Source organism: Thermobia domestica, chromosome 10 (assembly GCF_964235325.1).
Source record: "Thermobia domestica chromosome 10, izTheDome1.hap1.1, whole genome shotgun sequence".
Classification (NCBI taxonomy): domain Eukaryota; kingdom Metazoa; phylum Arthropoda; class Insecta; order Zygentoma; family Lepismatidae; genus Thermobia; species Thermobia domestica.
Genome location: NC_137463.1, coordinates 87,755,541 through 87,783,206, shown reverse-complemented (window position 1 = coordinate 87,783,206; position 27,666 = coordinate 87,755,541). Strand labels below are relative to the sequence as shown.

Here is a 27,666-nt window from a genome sequence, read left to right as displayed (position 1 = left end):
TTATCTAGTGGTATTAGTCAGGGTGTCATATTCTGGACATTATATTTGAAGGAGTTGTAAATAATTCTGTAACTTTACGAAGAAAGACTAATGTGGGAGAAACTTAACCTATGGACACGACATAACTTTAATTAAGGTGTCATGATATAACAACGACAACGGTAGGCTATTAGGACAGCATTGCTATATTGTATTACTGGTTTTGGTAAACGCGCTCCTTTGACCTGTAACCCTTAAATAAGATAATAAATGAATTGAGAAATGTAACGTTGTCACCATGTAGCTCAAGAAGGAAAACACTGGATGCTGTATTTTACTTGCAGAAGTACTGTTGCAAACAACGCTACTTTTGTATATTTACTGAAGTAGCAGTGATCACCTTCGTAGATTTAATTTCGTCAGTTGAAACTACCAGAATTGAAGTCCGTCTGTGGGTTTTTGCTGCTTTAAGGCTGTTGCTACCTCTTCGCTGAGTCGAGTTTTCCCCTATCTAATAACATTGGAACTTTTTTCGTGTTTTTCTCGGTAAGCAATGAACAAATCCTTATAAAAATTTGCATGGAGTCAGGTCGATAATAAAGGATTCGTTATATGAGCTTATAATTTTACTAAAAGCCTCCAATTAAGTTATTCATTCCCCCCTTTTTTTCATGTGAAGATTTGCAACAACGCATTGACGACACTGCGTTCTCTCTTCTAGCAGGTTGCGGCGAGTAACTGAGGGTTACTTTGAAGTTTCAACATTGTCCACAGCTGTGAGGGGACCATTTCAACAATGACATATTTATGGCATTTCAGTGAGGAAGCGTTGGAGTACGTTTTCTTTGCTGAAAGCAGAAAAAAATAAACACAGCGAGAACAGATCCATTCTTCTTTACATTAGCTTTTCCCCCCGTCAAGTATAGACAGTTATAAGGAATTAGAAGCGAACTGTCTCTATTGAATAAAGATACTGTTAATGTATACGAAAGCGAATGTCACTTTATTATTATTATTATTATTATTATTATTACATTTTTCAAAACATGAAGAGACATACCTTTCTTGACTCCAGTGCTCATTTTATCTACATATGAGGTATTTATAATAAACTTCTATACTGGTAAAAGAAAAGCTACTTTTATAGTGACGTATCTTGCTAAGAGAATTATTTGTATTTTATTTATTATATTTCAATTTAAAATAAAGTGTATCGTTTGTAACAACAAATAGTGCTCAAAATAGTACATATTACCAGTCAACTATAGATTTAGATCAAACATAATAATGGACAACAACACCAATATATATTGGATACATTTAGACCCTATTGGATCAAAAGATCCAATATATTTCAGACAAAAATATATTTTTCTTGTACGCCTTATATCTCGAGAACTACATATAGCGTACCCAAACTTAACTTAGTATGATGTGCTTATTGCGTAAAAAATACAAAAACTCGATTTAAGGACCGTTCAAAAATTTTGTGGGCCCTGATTCACAAAATTCAAAATATTACATTCAATCAAAAATTTTCTTGTACGCCCCATATTTTGACAATTGCAAAGTGTGTGGCCAAACCAAAACTAACAATTTACTCAGTATAATGTGCTTATTCCGTAAAAAAAAAAAAAAAAAAAAAAAAAAAAAAGATTGAGCTGCCATTCAAAAAATTTGTGGGCCCTGAACCAAAAAAATTCAATATATTTCATCCATTCAAACATTTTCTTGTACGTCCCATATTTTGAGAACTACATATAGTATAGCCAAACCAAAAGTAACAATTTAGTCCGCATGATGTGCTTATTCCGCAAAAAATACGAAAACTCGATTTAGGGCCCATTCAAAAATTTAGTGAGCCCTGATCCAAAAAATCCAATATATTTCATACAATCAAACATTTTCTTGTATGCCTTATATCTGGAGAACTACAGGTAGTGTAGCCAAACCCAAACTAACAATTTACTCAGTATGATGTGCTTATTCCGTAAAAAATACGAAAACTTGATTTAGAAACCGTTGCTAACTTTTGTGGCCCCTGATCAAAAACTAATTATTGGCAAGATCGCAATCTTTTTATGCACTTTTTGGATCATTTTTAAAATTCTTAGCCAAGATCGCTATCTTTTGATCCATTTTTTGGATTATTCCTAAAATTCTTGTTCTTATGTATTTTTTATATTTATATATAAGGCGATACAAAGAAAATTTAGGAAATCAATTGATCTGATTGAAGATTTGTTTAAATCTATTTTATAGAATCTTTTAGATTTGTTTAACTATATTCCTGTTAACTGCAGATTTTTTAAAAAGATCTCTTTTTAATCTATATTTGTATTCTTTCTTTACTCACTCATGAAGTATATCTATAACTTTTGTCAATTTTTTAAAGTTGCTTCTTAGATAAGTTTCGAGAGTTGTCCGCAAAATTTCGTTAGCATCTTATTTGAACTACTCTTTAAAATTGAATGTGTACATTTAGAGAACTTGTGGTTTGATCTTACAATGTACATAGTATAATATAACAAAAAATAGTTTTTATGTACTGTAACGCTGTAATCTCACTTTAATTTACCATAGCATATTTTTCTTTCTTTTTTGCGTGAAAGTAACATTTGAAACCGAATTATTTCTTTTAAAATTTATACATGAAATGAAAATTGTTTTTTTAAAAAAACTATGACATACCCATTGTATAAATAAATGTGAAATGATAATGTTTTGTTTGATTTATTTGTATTGATTGAAGTCAATACTTCGAGTGTAACTTTGGCCACTTATCAACAAAATTAAAAAGTCGTAGACCAGTATAATTTAAGAAGTTACTTACTTGATTTGAGACATAATTTTGGAGGGGAAGAGTATAAATTTTACTAATAACATTTTTTTATTTAACTTTTCCTGTATTTATGTTTAGCGTGGCCTTGTGAATTTTGTTTGCTTTTTTTCCAATGTAGAAACTTACCTAGGGATTTTGGAGTATGCTCATAGATATTTAAATTGTGAATAGTGCTTCGGTGATATTTAGCATTTTGATTATACTGCTTGTTTATTATTTTTCTAATAACTTCATTTACATAATGTTGTGGCTTGATGTAACAAAGTATTCCATCACATACTTTTATACTCATACGGTAATGCTTTAGTTTAATATGTATGACATTGACAAACTGGTGTACCTCAACAAAAAAAGCCCTATATTTTAAAATGAAGCATGAAAAAAATAATGCATAAAATTAAAATTACTCTGTTAATAAGCTTATGTGTTGTACTATTTATATATATGTAGCTATAGATGAAATTTCGCGTTCACCATCTGGAAAATAAATATTTCTTATTTAGAATGCGTAAGTTACAAGGTTATTATTAGCAGGTAACACTAATAAGTCCCTATTTCCTGTTACCAAGAAATAAGTCCCTATTCATATTTCGAAAACTAATAACCAAGAAAAGACGTTATCAAGAAAATGACGTTTGGATCTACATTAACACTACATATTTCATTATGTATAGATGTTTTCTTATGTAGTAAAAGAATCACTGATATTACACTTCACTTTCTCCTACAAATGTGCTCTGTTAGAAGGGTAATGTGTGGTCACTTCTTCAGTTTCCCAGTTGCCTCACGATACCGAAACAACACCGAAAAATCTGTCATCATTAGGTATAGAATTCGACAGCATTCACGCTAAGAACACCTTTGTGTAACAAAAAAAGTTTATTTCTAAGTTTCCTTCGTATGTGGTAAAAATGAAATTACTATTATTTAGCATAAACATTCTATACTACTATTCACAGTTTCAAATATATATACACCGGCCGGTAGCCAGCCCAAAAATGTAGGGGGGCGGCTGAATTTAGGGGGCCCGATCCAACCATATCATAATTTATCACCATATTATAGTTCATTTGCAAGCCTACCATGAAAAGTTTAGGGGGGCCAACGAAAATTTAGGGGGAAACCCCTAGACCCTCCTGGATACGGGCCTGCATATACATATATATAATTATTCCAAAATGCTATCTTCACTGGTTTACCTGTTTCCGTGAGGTTACAAAAGTCAAAGAGCGCTGGTGTTTTCAATGTGAAAACCCCACTGGTGTCGGCAGCGCGGCCAGTCTCTGGTCAGGGAAACACCGGCAAAGAGGAATCGATGTGGTGACCACAAATTTTAACTAAATTACCAGTGCCAAGCCGTACTGATATTTCTTGCTCGTTACAATCGCTTGTGTCAAGAATTTCCTATTTATTATTATTATTATTATTATTATTATTATTATTATTATTATTATTATTATTATTATTATTATTATTTCACACAGGAAAATTTGAAAATGAAATGAAATCTGTAAGTTTTACGTCCCACAATTATGCCGGTTAGGCTAAAGGAGACGGTGATGATAAGTAATGAATGAAATGGTGAAATGAAGAAAGTGGGAGAAAACAGGAGAACCCCGAGAAAACCCATGCACACGGTGTTTGTCCACCACAAAGTTCACTTAGCGCGAGCTGGGATCAAACGAAGGACTCCATGCACCTGAGATGAACACTCTACCACTGAGCCACCGCGGCCCCTACACAGGAAATTTATCTGCTATCACAATCGTCTGCTAGTTTATATTTGTATAACCAATCACCAGGTGTAAGACTGAAATACATGAGATGCAAGAGGCACCTTGCTACATTTGAAAGTAACCACAAATACTCCGAGTGAGACTGGACGAATATACTAAAAGCAATAGGTTTAGCAAAGAAAATAAAGAGCGCCCCTCCTTCTCAGTGCCATAAATCTGTCCTCGAAAAAGACGAGAGGGCTAGAAAATTTCATTCCACAGATGTGATATGGACAGAGTTTAAAAACCTGTTTTAAATGGCTAGCCCGAATTTCCCTCACGCTGCTAACACAAACAGGGAGAAGCAGAGATCGCACTGTTGCAAATCTTCACATGAAAAAAAGGGGGGAATGAATAACTTAATTGGAGGCTTTTTGTAAAATTATAAGCTCATATAACGAATCCTTTATTATCGACCTGACTCCATGCAAATTTTTATAAGGATTTGTTCATTGCTTACCGAGAAAAACACAAAAAAAGTTCCAATGTTATTAAATAGGGGAAAACTCGACTCAGCGAAGAGGTAGCAACAGCCTTAATCCTCTGTATTATTCGCCTGCCTTCTCTCGAATAGATTAAAACACTTGGATACAGTTATCTGCAAGATTCATATATGTGGCACACATATTATTATACATACATATTATATGTGACACCTTTACTCAGGCCTTACAAAGATTACGCACATATTCGTAGTTTAGGGTAGTAAAACACATAATATTTCCGAGGGAAATTTTTTTATCTTTAACGTTTCACGAATACATGTCCGGCAGGCTAAATAAGACGTAGTTCATGAGACCCTTCGCAACAGTGGTGATCGTTCAACCACAGAGTCGAGATGTTGAGGTGCTTAGTTCAAGTATGGAAAAGTGAAGAATACGTGAATCCTTTCGAATGTTACAAAACCTAAATGTGTAGAGAAAAAGGGGATTTCAAAGGGTACGAACATTCTTGCGTCCTTACTAAAAACGTCCGAAGATAAATACAAAGCATCATAAACTACGGTTTGCAAACAAACTGACACTGTAAATGAGTGACTAACACTGTCCCTTCGATATTTGTTATTCGCGCACATCTGCTTGTTATTGCTAGCTACGGTTCGCATACTCCTTGCTTGGTTACGAAACAAATCCTCTCGTGCTAGCATACCTAATAAAATTGAAAAGTCGTTTATACCTTAAAGGTGTTATGAGACAGTAAGGGATGATGTGTAGTCATTGTAGTGATTTGTCCTCGAAAGTGCACCTATACTGAGTGGGTTAAGGGCTGTCTGGGAAGCTATTTGACATTGCGTGCCAGGGATTTTTTAATTATTTTTTTAAAGTTTTGTTTATGCTTTCAGTAAGCGATGAAAGCATAAAAGACAGATAGAATTATTACACCAAAAAGTGGATTTAGGCTTATGATTACAGAGAGTAAGAAGATAATGGTCATGTATGGACTCTGTGATCTTAACAGCTTATTTGTATTATGTAACTCGGAAGAGACAATTGGACTTTATAACATGTGGAAGTGTAACGTGCAGACAGATCCGTGATGACCTTTACGTCATCTTTGTTTACAGACCTTTGACTCCATATTGGGAGAGAGCAATGTCAAAGTCGAGACATGATAACGCGTTTTTATTTCCCAGTTTATTACATAGGATTGGGATAGCTTAATACCAGAACTTTCGCTACCGGTATCGTTTGATACTAAATTTTGAGTTGAACTGACTAATTGTTCTTTCGGTAACGTTATTATTATAGAAACTTCAGTGAGCTGTTAGAATTCTTAGTTTCTTACTGTAACTTGAATGTTTGTATAATGTCTTTTGAATCATGTTGAGTTTTAAGTTTTTTTGTGTTTTGCGCCCTTATCCAACACCAAGGTTATAAAGGATGGGAACTCTTGTTAACCTGGGCTCCGGGACCGGGACTTGACTTCGGTGCGGTTGGTAGATACACAGACCAGCATGCAAGACCTTTCCCACCTTGCTATATTGTTGGATTACAGGACCACGCCTCCATCTTAAGTGCTGTGAACCAATGAGGATTCAGGACAAAAATCAGGTGCATAGCTCAGATCAATTGAGGCAAGCAAAGAAAAAAATTTGCTGTAGCCTTCTATTTTTATTTATTTGTTTTCAAAAACACCAATTCCAAAAATGTTGATCTTGTGCCTGTTGATTAATATCATAGAGTACTACATTCCCTGAAAAGGAAAACTTCCATTTTTGAGTTTAAACAGGATTTATAAACAATTGGAAATGTTGCCGTACATTAAACCGTTTCTCTTACTACATTCTCACATATTAGTCTCATGAAATCAAACTCTAATTTTATTTAACATGGCATTTTAATTCTGCATGAAGATAAGTAACATGCACAGTTTTCAAACACAGTTGGTTTAAAACTTCCAAAATATGTGTACAAGTTCCAAAACATATGATAAGGTCCCAAGCATACCACTTCTGTTCACTGTCCTTAGAGCTGAAATTAGCAATTCAATGAACTAAGAATGTGTTCAACTGCATCAGTATCTTTTTTTTAATATTGCGTGATGCCTTCCTATTGAACCAATAGGGGCTGGGACACCCACAGTCTTTAAAACATCACAAATTAGAAATGAGCACTGGTGTTAGTATCTTGCAGGTGCAAAACTGTATCCAGCAGCAGGTCCATGTAGTAGCATAGAGTTCAGGCCAATTTCATTTAACTCATAATTGAAATCGATAACCTCTGCAAGCTACCAATCAGTCATACACACAGGACACAAACATTTTTCTTTGTAGGGGGCGTATCTGAATATTTTGCCGTTCCTGAGATCTTGGTTGGGCACATTTATTTTTTCTCGTTCTTCTTTAAAGTTCGTGCAATATAAATTCGCCCATCGCTGTGAATTTCGACATGTGACTACTGAATTTCTTCCACAGAGGTACTTCGGTTTGTCCATTCTTCTACTTTCTGCTGGTGGAATTCTTCAACTTTCTCTTTGGGCAATAGGATGAGAGCTGTTAATGTGTATGGCTTCACCATTATTGTAATATCCTCGGCACCCTGAATTGTAAGTGCACTTGGGCTGGAAAGATTGTTTTGTATCGTGATGCTTCAACAGGCCCTTTTCCATGTCTAGCAGCACTGTGACCACACTATTGGCACAACCGACTTCGTCAGTTCCTGTGATTGCAGATGTTGAAGAATTTTGCGTATTGTCAATAATGCATGTGTTGAGTCACGTCCTCTGTTATCACTTATAACTGCAGCACTTGAGGTCTTGTTTTGAAAATATGTGATTCCTGTAAAATATTGAAACTTGATCATTACTTCAGTGATACCCTTGTGTTTCTTATGGCGGAATCACAGACATTTCTCAGCAAAATCATAGTGAAGTACTACATATAGGTGTGCAGCCTGTACGACTTTCTTCATTTCCGCAATACGCTGTTGTTGCAATTTCTTCAGATGTTGGTAAGTTAGTGCTTTAGGGCCATTTCCCAAGTTCGTTAATGAAGGTATCAATGGCAACGGTTGTTCTTAATGGACTTTTATTTTCCATCCTTGTTGTATATGTAACTTTTAAAGAGTACTACTATATTTTCCAAACTAAGTGTCTGTAAGGCGAGTTCTCCCTTTCCAGGGCAGTCAGTACTTTCTGAAACAAACAGGTCTCTAGTTGTACATCGTCAACTATTAACGAATTCATGTGTCCAATCAAGGTGTCATATGTCACGCCCTGGTTCCGTTCTACAAAGTTCAAAATTGGCACATTGCACACACATAGGCCGTAGTTCATAAAACTTTGATTTTCCAATGTGGAATATTGAATGTTCATTGTTATATCATATGTTATAGGTGATGAAGTCTCACTTTAACTGTGAACTCTTCTGTAATTTCGTACGCACTCCTCACTTCTTTGCTTCATCCATCATACATATCTTGCATTATAGAGATGTATGCATTCGGAACACTTTTTTTCTTCTTTCTTTCTTTTCTTTTTTTTTTTTTTTTTTCACTGCCCACCAAATAAGATCCCACGGCACTCTATCATGTACTTTCTTCAGGTCGATGAAAATCATAGGGAGGGTTTTCTGGTATTTTCAATACTTTTCCAAAAAATAGTATAACCAGTATTTCTTTCTTTAGAGGTATATACGATACGTTTGTTTTCTTTTTTGCGCAGATAAAAATCATTCATCATGACTAAAGAGAAATGTAACTGATTTTGTATAACAAGAAATAAAATACCAATACCCGTAAGTTATATTTTCAAGCAGAAAAAGTCTTGATTTTTAGGGTACGGACATTGTGCGGCGTATTTTTTCATCAAAAATCTTACATGTAAAATTCGAGGGCAGACATTATGCAAACGTATACGGTAGACAACTTAATGTCCTTACGTATGAAGGCTAATATTTCAACTGTGTGGTTTCTGCAATTGCAGTTAACTTCAATACGAATATTAGCTAGGATTTGAATTAAGTGTGAAACAAAGCAGCTATTGAAATATTAACTTTCATAAAGAACCTTGCGGTAATTATTTATTTTGTTGTTAAAATTATTATTATTTTACTTGTATCACAGAATATGTATATGCCACGTTAACTGGAAATATATGTAATTGTGAAGTGAAAATCGAAACGAATGACATACAGAGAATGTGTAGGTGTAGCAAGCATTACGGTTTTATTAACACACAAAATTAGTTTTAGAGAATGTATGTAATAAAGCAGCCTTCATTCAAAACTGAGTTTATTGCAATACATTTAATTATATGATATTTTTCAGAGTTGACTTCAACGTCCCGTTGAAAGATGGAGTTATCACAAATAACCAACGTATAGTAGCTGCACTTGATACAATTAAATATGCTTTGGATAAGCAAGCGAAGTCAGTGGTGTTGATGTCACATCTTGGCCGGCCTGATGGAAGGAGAAATGAAAAATACACATTGAAACCAGTAGCAGATGAACTAAAGAAACTGCTTAGTAGGTAAGTGAATGTCCATATTTGTCTTTGGCGTTTGGATGAATTTTTCGATAATAATATTTTTAATAATAAGTTCATTTTTATTTACAGTTATAATTTACTCCAGCTTGTTAATGTGAGCAAAATTTTGCAATCAAGTTGAATTCAAATCTGTTTGTTAGTTTTCTTCTTTCTTTTTATGACTCGATAGTCTAATATTTTCCAAAGAGGCGTTGGCTCAGTGCGCAAGCGCTAACATGTAGAGCATATGTTCAGCTTCAGACCATATGAAGTTTATAAGCTTTACAATGAACAAAACCACTATTTTTTAAAAATACTTTCGGTTCATAGTACGTATATATTATCTCATTACTGTGTTACTACAGGATGTTTTAGTAAAGCGGAGTGTACTAGTTTCAAATATATCTAGCGTTTCACATAGTAATAATATTTAATAAAACTGGGTTTTACATCATGTACTGAAAATTATGCGTCCCTTATTCACTTTGAATTATTCGCAAGTTTCACCATATGTTCACATACATACTTTAATATATATATATGTGTCGATATTGATTATTATTTTAGCCGTGATATTGTCCGAAAAATGTTGGAAGTTCGTGATTTGATTTTGTATTTTCATGAGGTAGACTCCCCCAAAACAAGTAATCTGACTCAGATTTGATGATTTGGGCGATCTTACCTCTCTTATTTCCAACAGGTCTGAAGTACCGCATGTATTTAAGAAATGTAAACAAGAGTTTATTTTTTCCTACTTAATTTTTACTAAGGGTGCAATTACAACTGATTTCGAAGCTTCGTTTTACTTTCAGATTCTAAAAATACTACAAGCGGTAATGTATACACACACATATATATTTTTAGTGTACAGAAATGCAGTTGAAACCTAATGGAATTGATTTACCATACAGCAGGGTTGATGATTTAAATCAAATTTATTTTGCATGAAATACATAAAATGCAGTATTTCTGACTATTCTTGGTCACTACTCGAATGTCAGTCTGAAACTAGCATCCCTTAATCTGTGCTATGTAGTGGCAGGATCTTAATAATGCAACTTTAAGTAAAATAATAATTTTTAAAAGATTAAAGTCAATGGCCCATGCATTTTTGAGTGTAATATACTTAACTTAATCGTTTCATTGTACTTCCGTATACCTTAGTGTCGAATACTTTGACCATAATATGATGTATTTCGAATAAATGTGAACAAAATTGGAAGGGATTGAAAATTTGACTATTTCAAAAAATGCTGAGTTAATTATTTCATATAAGTATGTAGATAATTTCCAGTAGACGTACACATCTCAAACCGTTTCGGAGACATGATGGTAAACTTCGGTAAAGTTTGCGACTACCAGAAACTTACTGCGCTGTTAGAGAACCAAAAGAAGTAAGAACTATAAAAATGTTCGACAAGTACGTCATTTTAAAGAGGATCTCCACAACGGTTTGCGATATATTGTTGTAAATGTCATTATAATCTATATTTCTTTTGAAAACCATAATCGTGATTGGATGTTTTTTTTTTTTTTTCTTTCTTTCGAAATAAATCCTTTTGAAAAAACAAGTCAGGTTTTCAGTTCTTTGTAACTTTGCTCCTGTTCATTCGAAATACAAGCTACAAGAGCTTTTCATTATAAATTATTTATCCTGTATATAATTGAAGCGACCTGTAACATTTTAATTTTTTCATTGTTCTTATCACGTGAAAATAATTCAAATTCTACGTATCATTTAAGAATAGCATATGTAAACATGTATTAATACTCGAATTGAAATCTTTTTGTGTAAAGAATGTACTTATGCACACTAGAGATTTACGGTTGTGTTTTCTTTGTGTAAATTTGTAGGGATGTAACCTTCCTCAATGATTGCGTAGGAGCAGATGTGGAAAAAGCATGTGCAGATCCTACTCCTGGATCAGTTATTTTACTCGAAAATTTAAGGTTTCATGTAGAAGAAGAGGGAAAAGGTGTTGATGAATCAGGAAATAAGGTACGTCTTAAAATACTCGTAACAGTTTTCTTTTAATTTAAGGAATAATAATAATAATAATATAATAATAAAGACTTAAAACTAGAGTACAAAACTACCGTGTTCGGGGTATTGTACATTGTGAATTGCTGTCACTTGGCCAGACAATCAAACTGTTTACTCATCTAGCCCTTAGAATGCGTGAGTGAAATATTGAAATCGATCGAGGTAATGCTCATGAATCACAGAGATCTTATTTCTCCAGCACAAGGCAAAACCATGTGTTGCTAAGGTCAACAGTAATGTGGTTGGGAAATTAATCTCTCTTGTGGCCACTCGTAGCGTAGTCACTCTCTCCTTTAGTCGGTCTCTTCGATTCTAGGTGGAGACCCGGTCGGTAAGGTGTGAAAGCCTTTCAGGCCAGCCATCCTGAATGAAGTTCTTCCTTATTCTTTATTCATACCAGGCAAATGCCAGGATGATTCCTAACATAAAAGGTCCCAGACTGGTTCCTTCCTCTCCCACTTTCCCGGGTGGTGTGATCCTTGGGAGAGGTCATCCTCCATACTTGACGAGTTTAAAAGGACATAGATGCCTCGAAATATAATTCCTGACCTAATCTAATGCATGTCTATATTCCTCAGTCATTGCGCCGTCAGGTTACCATTGCGGCCACGGCAATTAAAATCTTCGACAAGGAAGTCCATGCAGTGATGATTTCTTTCCGCTCCGTTCGTTGAGTTCTACCACCGTGGGATCCAAGGTTTGTCCGAGCATTGATGGTACTGGGAACTATTCCTAATTCACCAAACAATCTTACTTTATGTATTACCTTGCCTTTGTAGGGTTAAAATCCGAGCGATATTTTTTAACCCTAATACGAACAGTGATAATTCTAGTAATATTGCGACGATGGTGATATGATTGGAATACGTTGGACTATTCTGTGAGTAAAGAATTTTTACGAAAATGAAAGTGTTCCAAGTTTACTAGTTTGAAGCTAGAAAATTCTCAATCAAAGTATCTATAGAATATTGTCTTGCCTTTATAAAATGATCGTCGAAGTCCTGAGATTGGTTCAAGTTCGAGGAACAAGTAGTGAACACAATAAGACAGCAGTACTGGTAACGAGTAATAGTACTTGCGTTCAAAAGACCAGTTTGATTCCGCGACTACTCAGATATCTTTTCGAACAATACAGGATAGTTTAATAATAACTTGTGAAAAATATTATCTGTAGAGATCATGTTGTCACCCTGCCGAGAATGCTGTACAAATTATTTCATGTTAAATTTTATCTTTGTCCTGGTCGAATTAGTACAAGACAGTAATCTTAGTACATACTTTAATATAATAATGTGACCTCCCTCCTCGTTTTAAGAGAGAATTTAAGCAAATGTATACTTTTTGTAGTCTTGCTAGATAAATACTACATACATACATAGTTATCAAGCTATGGCCTGTAGTTCTGATTTGCAGAGTACAGCACGTTTTAGATAGTTATTCCTATTGTCTTATACTGTTTCTTGAACGCAAGTTAACTGTTGAAAAATCTCGTAACAGGAAGGTGTTTTTTTTTAATTTTAACGTTAATCGCATACTTGGATTCCATGTGGTGAAACACTGTTTCATTCGATTTCTCGTCATGCTGTACAGTTGTGGTCTAGCTTGACTACAGATTGTGGTTTGTCTACCGAAACTTGTAGTAAGAAACCTTAGATTCTCATCGTATGCTTAATCTTACATTGTCACTCTTTCCTAGTTATTTGTATTCTATAATTCGTCTTTATTTTTTTTATTTTTTATTTATTTATTTATTTTTGAATAATTTCAGAGAACTAATCTCTATTAACACGTGCATATAGTTTTATTTTTTGTTCTCATTATTTTATTTTTGCCACGGTTAATCTTCAATGTTACTTGATCTTCAGTATTCGTATTTCGAATACGGGGACTCAATGACCGAGCGTGTATGTTTTCTTCATGGAGTCTCGAATTCGATTATTGGCATTTTTGGGGAATAGATTTAAATTCTTTGTGTACTTAAATTTTTTAAGGTACATTCATTCTTAATTGAAATCTCAAATGACACGGTCATCATTGACTTGGTTATTCCCTCATTGAAGTATCATATAACGTTTAGAATTTTACCTCATGTATGAGAGAATTATTAAGATCTGTGTTTTTCTAGGTGAAAGCATCAGGCGATGCTGTTAAAGCATTCCGAGAGTCATTGAGGAAATTAGGAGATGTATATGTAAATGATGCATTTGGAACAGCCCATCGAGCACATAGTTCAATGATGGGTGAAGGATTCGCTCAACGTGCTTCGGGTTTCCTACTAAAGAAAGAACTGCAATATTTTGCTAAGGCGCTTGAAAATCCTGAAAGGTAAAATAGTGTACACTGTAGATAATCAGATCATTTTAGACTAGAACATTACTGTAGAAGTAGTGGGCTCAATATTTTTTTTTAAAAGCCTCCTGTAATACCATACTTCAATAGGTGGAATACGATTCTAATAACAATAATAAAGTGCAAGAGCGTATGTAAAGGGAATTGATATATGTTTCTCGTATATATATTTAATTTATGAAAAACCCACAACAAATTTCCAAATGCATATATGCATCCTTTGTCTACTCGGTGTGGGTGAAGGTTGATACTTGAAACAATTTCTTTAGTAGGACATTTAATTTTGGTTTTAATAGGAACAGAGTGAAGGAGAATTCAGGTAGGGTGTACATCTCTACGCACTATTTTCTATTAATGTCAGTTTGTTTACCTGAAAAGTGTGTCATGGCACTTGGAAAGCTACGGGCCTGTTATTATTCCTGGATTATTTCTTGAACTGTCACTTTCCATGTTTGTTCTTCTGCTGTGCAGGAAAAAAAGATATCTTTATCACTTAATCAAAATTAGCCTCATGACTTAGTCAAGACTAAAACATGAATTAAATAAGTAGGGATACTTCACGAAGAAAATAATAACAATATATTGAAAGGAAATTTACGAATTCGTGAAATTCACAGAAGAGAAAAAGTGCGATTATGGCGGGCAACGAACCTGGGTCTCCAGTATCGTGCCGTTGTCTCATTCATATTTTTAATCTTCAAGTGGGTATTCATTGAATCAACATCTGAAATCAGGCATTAAAAATGGCGATTTATTCCGCTTTCTCTTACATGATTGTAAATCCATTAATAAAATACAAATAACAAAATCCTGAATCTAGGTTAAGGCAACGACTAGAAAAATGTACTCAACGGTAGTTGATTACTTGTCATGTTGTCCGTTGAGTACATTTTTCTAGTCGTTGCCTTAACCTAGATTTTTAGGTAATTCAAATTTTGGACACACTGTAATTTCTATGGATGGCAACACTGATAATTCTTCCGATTCGTATTTTCGGATGTAGAATACTATTATCTATTATTGTGGTAAGTTACATTTCATTATCTATTTTCACTTACGAAAAACTTGCAAAAGAAACTTTGTTAACTTTTCAAAAATATTTAGTAGTCTGCCCCCTTAACATTGGGCGCGTAAAGAGTGTACAGCCCAAACGACTCGTCCGATGATAAAAAAATCCTTCACTTTAGATTGAAAACGTCATATTTGGAGACGGTTTCTCCTCTTACAATTTGTTGTAACTCAGAAATGAAGAGTTACTCTATATCAGGGGACTTTTGAGACATCGTATATATATATATATATATATATATATATATATATATATAGTGTTGAGTTCCTGAACTTCCTCGTGGCTTTATGATTAGCTTACACACCTTCAGCGTGGGAGATCTATTTGGCTTCGATTTCTAGTGAGATGTCATGTGGTTCGAATTCCACGTTAAACTTAAGATCTATTTCTTATATAACCTCAATGTTGAAGGAGGCGCTAAACTCCGAACCATCCAATCTTTTGTGTTCCTATTTAACATACCTCAGTGTAATAAAGCTTTTTACCGTTATTTTTTTTTAACCTTTGCTCTGCTTTTAATGTTGGACATTGAGTAACGTCCGAAAAATATTGACTAGTAGTTTTTCTTGTTTCTTTCCGTAACAGTATGTGTAGAAATCTTGTTGTCTTATATGCAATTGGCTTACCTACGCTGCTTGACTCTTGCAAGGATGGTTTCTTGAATTTATTTCATTCCTTTTGTACACTCTTGATGATAATCTTGATGCATAGTTTCAAAGCTCATAACATGCTTTTCTTTTATAGACCTTTCCTGGCTATTCTTGGAGGTGCCAAAGTTGCGGATAAAATACAACTAATTGAAAATTTATTGGACAAAGTTAACGAGATGATAATAGGTGGTGGTATGGCGTACACCTTTTTGAAACAACTTAAAGGAATGCCAGTAAGTATTCCATCTTTTAACATTTCCTAATAACTTAATATTATTACAGCAGGGATGCAAATAAACAACATTTTACTAGCTCAAGAAAGAAGAAGAAAAAAAGCTACTAGCCCACATCAGAAATAATTTACTTACCTTCGATATGATATTAAATACTCGCCCACACCGATGAACCACTCGCCAATAACGAGTGGTTATTTGCATCCCTGTATTATAGTGAATATAGGTTTATACGTTATGTGCATGTGTCTGAACAAGAAACATTAGAAAAAGAGTGGATGATTCTTAATAAAATGTTACAAACTCCTAGCATCAGTGGTCGAAGTGAGACGGTATGCGGTAGTATGCCATACCACCTCTGGTTTTTCAGTGATGAAGGCATGCCGTCTCTGGTTTGTCAATGATTAAAACATACCGTCACTGGAAATGAGATGATAAATACCTTCACAGAAAAGTAGATGCTAAACATCTTTAATAAATCCAAATTTATACATAGTAATTGACGAATAACTTTGCACATAAAAAGATTTTATTTCTTATGTAGAAATAATTTCTGAGTTGACAACACCGACATTTTTCTTATCTTTTTCCTACCTTTTGTTTTTAAAATGAGGTGTCTTTAAAAAAGTTACCTATTTTATATTTTGATGTCCCATATTGAATTGTTTCTTTTTTATGCATATGTATGTATCCTTTTCCATTAATGCATACAAATGTCATGTTTTGAGAATGAGCGGATTTAAGGATTAACTGCTGTGCGGGAGCGGACCGTGTGGGGGTTGGAATACCCCACAGTCGAGTGGGGAACTGGGAGTTTTCCCGCAGGAAATTAATATCTTTATTTTGTTATTGAGCATTTTCGTGTATAATTCTCTATAATACAACATAGGGGATTTTTAAAGTATTTTTTAAGAAAGTTGTTGGCGGGGCTTCAAAGTTTCTCCATATCCTTCCCAAGTTACTACAAACAAGTTCTCCAATGATTTTCAGTCATTACGTAAATAGAAATGCAATCTTTTAGACAGCATGCCCTCACTGCATTTCAACATTTAGATAGCCGGTATGTTGAGTAAAAATCGTAATTAAACGTACCGCCTCTGCTTTTTTTTTTTCGAACACTGCCTGCATAATGGAGTCATTTCGTCACAGTGCACGAATTATAAAATTCATATTTTTCAGCTGAAAATTAACTGTATTGGACGATAAGTGCTTATGAGAAAAGAAACACGTGTTTTAAAAATTGTTTTTGAAATAGTATACTACATATAATAGATTTCAACATTATATATTTGGAATGGAATTGACTATCTAATATAGCTTGATTCAAATGGTGTATGTAACTGAGTACCTTGGTATTTGGGTAGACAGTTTTTTATGGATTATGTAATTATATGTGTTCAACAGTTACTGACGAGATAATAGATATGTTCTCTAGATTTGTAAGGGATATATGGATTAGCGATAAGGCGTTCATCTCTAGTATGAAAGGTCCATGCTTCGTTCTCAGATTACGTGAGCTTGTAATTCAAAATAATATGTTCAGGTTTTTTTTTCTCCTTCGAAGTTTTTTTTTTACCCTTTTACTTACTCATTCCACTGTTTATTCCGTCGTCATCCATTTGTGTTACCACAAATCTTCTTTAGCCAATAGGGCATAAGCATTGGACGTTTGACTTAAGATTTCACTTCATTTTCCAGATCGGCAATTCACTATACGATGAAGAAGGAGCTAAGATCGTAGCAAAGTTGGTGGAAAAAGCTGAGAAGAATAACGTAAAACTTCATCTTCCTGTGGATTTTGTGACAGCAGATAAATTTGCGGAAGATGCTCAGGTAGGTTCTGCTTTTGACGGTTTTGAAATGAGGATAACTCACTAAATTTTGACAGCTTAAGACGGGGGGGCTCAGTGGTAGAGCGTTCACCTCCGGTGCTTGGGGTTCCTGGTTCGATCCCAGCTCGCGCCGTGTGGACTTTGTGGTGGACAAACACCGTGCTCGTGGGTTTTCTCGGGGTTCTCCCGTTTCCTCCCACTTTCTTCATTCCACCATTTCATTCATTTCTCATCTTCACCGTCTCCTTTAGCCTAACCGGCATATCCGTGGGACGTAAAACTTAGATTTTTTTTTTTTTGACAGCTTAAGAACTGTATTAGAATAAAAATACAGGTTATTGTATGCCATTCTGATTTACCACGGCATTCTTCATGTCTTAAAAATGACTCCCCATCTGCACATTCGGAGTCTCTCCAATAAGTCGTGAACAGCATATTACAACATTTACCTATTAGAATTGGCAATTTTCTCTTTCCTCTGTTGTGAGGACTTTCATGTCGTCTGATGTACGGGGTTTATTCACGTATACTTTGGATTTTAGGAAGCCCCACAAGAAATAATCACATACGAATAGGTAAGGTGACCAAGGAGCCCAGGTGGTGTCCTATTTGCAACGGATGCTATCAGACTGAAGTACTACACCCGCCGAAGGATAGTGCGGCTACGTACACGTCCATACCGGGCCACATGAAAATGATTAAAAACACGCTGCATTTCAATTCAGAATCACCAGTCTTGAAGGATACCTCCAGAACAAACGCTCAATGTTGAACATTCCGTGGTGGTTACTGACTGAGTAAGCTGACTAACAACTCCGGCGACTGCGCATAGGAACAGATGGGAGTCATTTGAAGAACCGACATGGTAAATCAAAATGGAGTGCAATAACGTGTGTTTATGTCCTAATACATTTCTTTAGCTGTGAAAATTTAGTGAGTTATTCTCATTTCCAAATGTTGCCCCTGTATATGTAAGAAAACGCACCGTTATGAAAGAAAATAAGAACTGTATCAATTGTATATTCGTGAGTGTCACACATACTCCTAACAGTCATATATTATCCTATAGCATCTATCAGTAATTACTTGTAATTCAAGTTTATATGATGCAGTTTTTTTTTTTTTTTTTTTCTTGAGACAATTTGAAAATGCTTGGTAATAGTTCTTTTTCTTGTCTTTTAATTTATCTTCGTGCAAGTGGACGTTTCATCTTAAGTAATAAGTTTGCTTTATGTATATCTATTGTGTTCGTTACCTTTTAAAATTCTTAAGGAAGCAGGAGACCAATATCAATGTCTTTTTTTTTTTTTTTTTTTAAAGTACGTAACTCAAAATTGGATAAATTTAATCTCTATTTATTCAAGTATACTGATGGAACAAGGTAAAGACGTCAGTTTTCTAGTCATGAAGTTCATTTTCAACCTGGAGCATGACATGCCCTATTAAATATTATCAAGTAGCTACAAATCTTACTAGACATGTGTAAGTCCATAAAAGTAAAATTTACATCTCAAGTTTTAACGGGAGTGGTATAAAAATAAGAGTTGCATAGTACTGTCATTTTGCTTCTATGCTGTTTGACGTTTAATTTTAAGTTATATTATTAAGACTTTTTTTTTCACACTTTTCACGTAGGTTGGATCAGCAACAGTTGAATCTGGAATTCCAGACGGTTGGATGGGATTAGATGTTGGCCCAAGTACGATAGCAAACTTCAAAGAGCCAATAGCCAGAGCGAAAACACTCGTTTGGAATGGGTAAGTAGAACACGGATAATCACATATTTCGAAAGAATAGTGATAACAAATATACTAAATATCAGAAAAGACGACGAAATCAAACTTTGATAAACCCAAAATATACATTAAACTACCAGGTTATCATAAAATAAGTATCGCTGTTCAGAGAACACTGGAGACGTAACCACTCGACAGAATGCAAACAAACTTGGTAGGAGTATATTTGGGAACATGCAGAAGCGATAGGTGTAGAAAACAAAATTAGTTCCAATTTTCGCCACCAGAGGTAATTGTGGCACTGTACAACGCCATGTAAGTGCAGTGTGGAAGAAAAACTACACTAGTTACGCTAAATGATAAGAAAGACTGTAATTACCTCTCCAGGCGCTTACTCACGCCTGCATGTGTTTCAGTGATACGGTTTTGAGGGCCACTATGTGCTAAAAGTGAATTGATGGTGATCCGAGGTTTGCTGCTTTTATTCTTCCCACACTCTTTGGCTTGTGTTCAAGGGGTCCCGGGTTCGATTTCCGCTGAAGACACACGTCAGTCGGATCCCATGTTACCTGTAGGTCCCGTCCTTAGAACGCCATCATCATCTCATACGGTACTAGTCACCATCCATTTTCCTTGCTCAAGGACCTGCCTTTGGGCAGGACTCCATATCATCATTATCGCTCATAACACATCACTACACCACGAGGTTATTAATAGGAGTACAAATCAATGCCACGCGTCGCACTGGGCCATAATTACGGCCTTTCTTTTATTGAATATCAATATCATTTGTCTTCCATACCATATTCACCGTACTTAACACTGAACAGAAACACAATAACCTCTGGAGGCGAGATTTGACATTACTCTTTCCCTAGAATTTTGGAGAGAGCTTGCATTTTAGGGGTCACAGGAAAGACTAACATTTAACTTCGTTTTTGTAAAATACCCATGAATTTTAAAGGAACGCTTCAGTTCAAAATTCCCTTTCCCTGTAAATCCACCACTGACCACGGGGTATTAATAGCATTGATAATCAATACCACGAGACCCACAGGAGAGGTAATTACAGCCTTTCTTATCATTTAGCGTCGTTTTTCTTAGCATTTAGTATCGTTTTCCTTCCACGCTGCACTTACTTGGCATTGTACAGCGCCACAATTACGTCTGGTGGCGAAAATTGGAACTAATTTTGTTTTTTACACCAGTCGCTTCTGCATGTTCTCAAATGTACTCTTACCATGTTTGGTTGCATTCTGTCAAGTGGTTACGTCTCCAGAGTTCTCTGAAAAGCGATACTTATTTTATGGTATTATGCAAGAAGCAGTATGACTGTGTGATAACTGTCAGTGAATCACATGGTCGATATTGGCACCTCTAGGAGTTTGGTATCTCAAATATTCTTCACATGACACACGATATCCAGTAAACCTTAACTCAAGAAATCACTATCAAAGGGAAGCACAGTAACAATTTGTCTAGAAACCTAATTTTTTTTTCTCCCTTAAAAGCTAACGCAATATGTTACGTTTAATTTCCTTTCAGATTAACGTATTGAAAAGATTCATTACAAAAGTGATATGTTAACTCTGTAATATTCCTTTCCAGTTCTTTAAAATTGTTTTATTTTATTTATAAATTAGTACTTGTATTATAATTAATCATTACAGATTTAACATAATTTTTGAAGTAACTTAGCTTTATGAGGAACTGAGCTTGTATTCACCAATTCAAGTTTAGGTTGTTCCGTACAGGGTTTAAGATAAGTATAGTGGTATTGTTTCTTGAAATACAACCTTTTATTAAAATAACCATAGAAATTTATAAAATACACCAAATGTTTGAAAACCAAATAATATTGCAGTTTCATAATACAGTGTAAAACATCCAAAACAATAATGAATAACCAAAACACACACTATACTTCACCACGTTACCTCATATAAACTAGTAAACTTTGATTTTCGGTCTGTAAACAACATAATAAAAGTACGGGACAAGAATAAACGACCAAAAACATCATTAGTTTTAATGGCATTTTTGGTCGTTTATTCTTGTCGCGCACTTTATCTTCAAGAGCGGTATGACATGTTATTGAATTTAAAACATTTCGTGCTATAGGGATTCCTTATTTTCGAGTCGTACCCCCTAAAATAGTTCCATATCAGGCCAAAGTAACCCATGAGAAAAATTAGCTCAATTGAATAATATTAAATGGTCCTGCAAACGACCTCAAGTTTTCAATGGATTTACAGTATTACAACATCACAAAGGTATGTTGTAAGTTTGGAAAGACAACTGCAAGTTATGTACAGATATTATGAAATAACTATTGATTAGAGATAAGTTGGAAATAGTGTCAGAATGTGTGTAGTTTATATATATATAAAGCTACCCCAAAACGGTCACATGACCCCCTTCTTAAAACTTTTGGACTTTAATCCAAGGTGGCATACTTCAAAATGGCCGTCATGATGGTACTATATAGTAGTAGATACGGTTATATTTGTTACCCCTATTCAAGATAGTGTTACTCTCTTCATCCGTTTCAAACTGATAAGGTACTTTTGCCTCATATTGCTTACTGTAAATGTATTGAAAACTTTAGGTCGGAAGCAGCACGACTTAATATTATTCTCAAAAAACTCGAACAATAAGAACCACCTTAGCTGCTACATTGCCATTATCTGACAGTAACATGTCATTTTAAGTACCAACAGGTGTGTGAGGGCATTGTCAAGGCTAATGATTAAATGTTCTCGACTTTGAGAGACCCGAGTTCAATTTCCTATGGAAGTAGATTGAGTTAAACTGACGATTGACGTTCTATTAGCCTTCTATTAGAATCTTAAACTACTGTATGTACAATCCGAATTGGTAGATTTTTCCTGGCCAGTCTTGTTTTATACACTTATAATTCCGCCTATTATTTCATTCCATATGCATTTATTACCTAAATTTGGGAGATTAGTGGCTTCATCTTAAAATAATTTCAGTAGTGCTACATGTTTACGCAAACAATTATCGTAAAAAGTTTACGTAAGCTCAGTAATGAACAGATTACTTAATCATTTGATTTTCATTGCAGACCAGCTGGTGTATTTGAATTCGCCAACTTTTCGAAGGGAACAAAAGCCATCATGGATGCTGTAGTCGCTGCAACACAGAATGGGACAATAACAATAATTGGCGGCGGAGATACAGCAACGTGCTGCGCAAAATGGGGAACAGAGGACAAAGTCAGTCACGTTAGCACTGGTGGAGGAGCAAGCTTAGAACTTCTAGAAGGTAAGTTACCTAGCAGTAAGAGAGGTGTAACATTTTAATTCATTCCTCTAAACAGTTACCAATGGTTATACATTGGATATTTTATAATTTATAGAAGTTGAAAAAAACAATAGAAACCCAAAAAACGCTATGATTTTAGTGAGACTAAATCTGTCAAAAACTAGTGAATAGGATTTATTCAAGGTGGAATTCTAAAAATAGAGATTTTAAGATCAGAATCATAATTTTACAAACATTTTAGATCACAAGGTTCACTTTATAAGTTTGATGAACTTTTTTCTTCTCACCATTAATACAATTACTTCTTTATTTATTTATTTATTTTGTTTATTTGATCAACAATAATGAATTCTTTTGCATTTCTACATGAGTATAATTGTTTAATTCTTCATAGGGTAATGTGTCCTTTTAAATTTATTTTCTTTGTCCATTTTTCCTATGATAATGTCTGCCGCACATGCAGTGAAAATGTGGAGGTCATTCACTCCAACATAAAGAGGGAAATCTATATGTAGAAGCACAAGTTTTTCGCAATGCGCGATAAAACAAAATGAGTCAGATTTAAATAATTTTCAGTTTCTTGACGTATTATGATATTCTATGTATATTTTCATTAGTTTTTGTTGCGTGATAAAACGCGAAATTTCTAACTACGTGAAATTTTAAAATTGCGTTTTTATTAATTTGAAAACGCCAGTTTCCCGCTGATGGAACGGTAGAACGTGGCATGAACGGTGCATTTTGAGTGATTCGGAGACGGCTGTAGAGAACATGTTGCGCAATAGCTATAACCATCGTAAACTTTCATACTCATAGTAAGTTTAGTTATTGATTTTCCTTCAGTTTGATTAAAGAAATATAATTTTCTATTAGTGAAATTTACAATGTCAAGTGAAATATTCAGTGTATTTTGTTTTTTAGGTAATTAGTGATTTATTTCTGTAGTGATCTGTGAATAAAAAGGACAATTGTAAAAATGTCAGGGAATATCTTCTCCACAAGAGCTACAAAATGCTTAACTTTATTTGGAAAATGCGACAAATCGTGAAATATGAAAAAGGAAACGCAAAATTTTCAAATTCTTACTGCGAAAAACTCTTGCCCTATCTATAACCAGTAAGAAACCTTTTTTATTCAATGTGATATCAGTTTATTTGCCATAAATTTTATTACCAACATACCAATGCATTATATCCACAGAATATAAGAAGTTGTCCTGTTATCGGTAATACACACATTTTAATGTAGCCTAAGAATTTTCGATGCCAAATGTTCCTTGGATGACCAGATAGATGGAAATTTGAAGCTGCTAAATCAGGGCTGAGAGCTGTTTTCAAAATTACTCAGCCGTTCTAAAATGACTCTTAAATCACTCGTACTGCGCTGGGATTAGTCAGTTGATTGAGAATGCATTTCGGGAATATGGTATAAAAGTACAGGTGATCATGGATAACTTTTCAACACTTTCAATGCTGGTTGATGTTTTCTGTACCATATGTTTAATGTAAAGATACAAATAATGGAAAGCACTTACTGAAGTAAGTTGCAATTTTGATGTTAATATCTACTATACCTGTTGTCATTGAGTCCACGGGAGCTAAGTAGTATGTTTTTCAACTTTGACACTACTTAATTTATGCACTTGGATTGCAGATTGACCATTACCTATACTATGGATATTTTTATCAAATACATTTGTGTTTTCTGAAGCAAGATGATTTCATCCGGCAGAAATAGTCCGATTCATTTCGCTTGCAAGTCTTATTACCAAAACAGTGTTGCTTTACTTGGAGCGGAAAGAGTGGTGGAAACATTACTTAAAAAAAAACTAACAGGTATCTTGTTGGGTCTACTTGATCTTCACATTCCATCTATTACCGAGACTTAATTGATCGCCAAATCTGCTTCTAATTCGCTTGTCCAGTCTTATCCTCGTTAAATTTGTGCTGTATACTCGTGTCTATTTAAACTAGAAATACAAATCACTGAACATACCTGACTCGAGATTATTCTTAATATATAAAGATTTAAGTAGGTTATGGTTTGGTAACCATTCTACAAGGTAAAGCCATAGGTGCCTTGCCGTTTTTCTTTTTAAGTATTTTATTTATTTATTTATTTTTTTAAATAGAAAATTCATATAGTTGTGTGTATTTTTCTGTTCGTACCGCAGACTGTAATTGACCTAAACTCAGAATACATTAAAGATTCTGAAAATGTATAACTTATGCATGTTCAGCGAACCATTACCTCACCGAAAGAGGGGATGAAATTAGTAAATGTCCTCTAAATATGGGTCGTATTTTGTTTTGCTACATAGTATGTTATAAATTGGTCACCACTGACTTAATGTACACAACTGTGGAATGGAGAACTACAAAATAAATAACCTCTTTATGTGAAAAAGCCAAGTTTAGCGAACATATATTTACCTAAATAGATGAAATTGCTTAATATTTTACAATGTGAAGCGTGCATTTTGAATTACCATACGATGTACCATACAATATATCTATTTCATAGTGTGAATTAAATGAATCGTTGTTACGAAGAATATATTTTATTTTTCTTACAGGGAAAGTTTTACCTGGAGTAGCAGCTCTTTCAGATGCGTGATGTGAAACTTACATGAATGTGTATCATCTGCGTTAGTACGAATTCTGAGTAAAAAAATGTGTTGTCTATGCGCCATATGCTGTGTAATTATGTGAATATAATACATCAGCATTATCACTTAGAAGACTGTAAGAGTTAATTGTACATACATGTGAGACCAATAATAGAAAATTCAGTACATCCCACTGCCCGGAAAAAAACAATATTTATGTAAATAAATGTTCATAGGAGCAGACAGAATTAGTATTTATTTTGTAAGTTACCTTATATTCTTATATAAGTTACTTAAGTGCTGTTTATTTTTTGTTTCAGCAAGTATTAACAGGTTTTATGCACATTTAAAATATTACAAGCCAATTAATACTTCGATGAGTAAAGCCATTGTAACATGTGCGTCACAAAGTCCAGTGGTTCTAATTATGCCTTAAAACAGAACTATGAGAGGCATCAGTATCAGTTTCTACAGAAGCATTAAAACATGGTGTTGGGTATTTTTATGTTAAAACGGAACGTCCGTCTGTAGATCTCGCAGTACCCCGAAATTACTTAATAGCTAGGATTTTTTTTTAAGTAGCTGGTTCATCGTCTGCGATGCACTATAGGTATAACTAATTTTTGTAGTTGCAACCCCGTAGGATTGGTGGGTGGGGATGCGAATTTCAGTAGTAATACACGTTTCTTTCAAACCGTTTGGCAGAACAGCACGATGTTTGATATATCGGTATGTGGCTTCTTCTTTCAGAAAATTTTCATTTACATGAATTCGATGTAGAGAACAGAGGAAAGGGGTGCAGTAAATACCTGAACTATTAAAAATCATTCAACAAGAAACCAGCAGCAGTAGTTTTGTGCTATTCCTGAAAAGGATACTATGGGATGCCTTTATCAATTTTCTGATCTCCAAAGAGCACATCGAGGATGTGAATACCGATGGAAAATTGATCGTAAAGTTACATCTGTCAACATCAAACGATGGATCTAACTGATGCTACTACCGGGCTAGAATTTTTCGTTGTGTTTACATTTACAGACATATTTCAAATACAGTGAAACCTCTAAATAACGGACACCAATGGGACATAAATTTTTGTCCGTTACAGAGAGGTTAGAGAAATTTAATTTCTCATAACGGTAATTATATGCAGTAATATACAGTAAATACATTATGTATGAGTGTAAGTACCTAAAATTCAATATGAAAATACTCTATTTAGTACTCTTTGAATTACTGGGAGGGATGGAGAAATTCATTTCTGTTAAATAATAGGCCTATTATTGCTGGGGGATGTGTTTTTCATTTATTTCAAATTCTCAAAACCTTCTCAAAAGATGCGTTAGGAAGCAACCAACCGGCAAAAACGGTTTTGTTTAGCGAAAACGGCATTCTTTTTCCTCTACAAGGGTAATAAAGCTCATTAGCAAATGTCCTCTGAAAATCCTTAGTACGGTTGCGAAAGAAACGTGTGTTTGTGTACTGGCACGGTATCTTCGTTGGAGGAATGGATGAAAAGGCAAGTTATTGGAACTGCTATGTTTATTAACCATCCCCAATCACAAAGAATATCCTCTTAGAGAAGGTGGAAAAGGAAGGCGGGAAAACTCCAACCCAGTCTTGTTCCAGTATCATAAGTAAAAGAAAAATGTTGCTTTTCCAAAAAAGTAAGAGAGGAAACATTGCTCGTTGAAAGTGTTATTGTGAAACAATGTTTGTTTTGTTGCCTATGAAATTGTCGGGAAAGATGCAAGGCCTAGAGGAAAAAGGACTAAATTTGTTAGAAAAGGGAAGATCTTTCGCATAGAATTCTTGGCCATACTCTGACCCTGCATGAGTGTTATTGCTTATTGAAGGTTTTCTACGATTTCCACCAGAATGCAGTTTATTGCGGGCAGAAAAAAAAGAATAATTTCAAGTTCAGCTTGAAGCTGTTCTGTTTGATGGTTCACCAGGTCAAGACTTATGATAGATACACTTGTGGGTAAAAGACTTTTCTGTCTACTGTAATATATCTCAGAACCGAGAATAATTCCTGTCCTTTATGAAAAGGTTTTTGAAACGTTTGAAGTAAAAAAAGGACTGTCCGTGTCCGTATCTGAGTGTGTCCGTAAAAGGTTTTTGTGCCAGTATTTCATAGTTTTCTTCTAGAACAAATAAACCTATCGATGTTTCCTGATCAAACTTGGTAGAGAAGTGTGAAATATCAAGAAACGAGAGTAAGTAAAATTTAAAGTGTTTCCGTCCATAAAGACGGCCGCAGTGCTCAAAAACGTGATTGATCAGAATAAGTC

The 27,666-nt window shown here is 34.6% G+C and overlaps 1 protein-coding gene across 1 annotated transcript in view; it reads left to right on the top strand.

The window, feature by feature from the left end:
• The window catches only part of Pgk (phosphoglycerate kinase), a 28,999-nt gene extending 3,379 nt beyond the window's left edge, over positions 1 to 25,620 (top strand). Inside the window, exons 2-9 of the mRNA XM_081728194.1 lie at positions 9,363 to 9,566; positions 11,418 to 11,562; positions 13,733 to 13,932; positions 15,770 to 15,908; positions 17,607 to 17,741; positions 19,376 to 19,497; positions 22,565 to 22,764; positions 25,340 to 25,620. Of these exons, the coding sequence (XP_081584320.1) occupies positions 9,363 to 9,566; positions 11,418 to 11,562; positions 13,733 to 13,932; positions 15,770 to 15,908; positions 17,607 to 17,741; positions 19,376 to 19,497; positions 22,565 to 22,764; positions 25,340 to 25,380 (1,186 nt within the window). The 3' untranslated portion in view covers positions 25,381 to 25,620. The remainder of the gene's footprint in view (positions 1 to 9,362; positions 9,567 to 11,417; positions 11,563 to 13,732; positions 13,933 to 15,769; positions 15,909 to 17,606; positions 17,742 to 19,375; positions 19,498 to 22,564; positions 22,765 to 25,339) is intronic.
• The last annotated feature ends 2,046 nt before the right edge of the window (positions 25,621 to 27,666 follow it).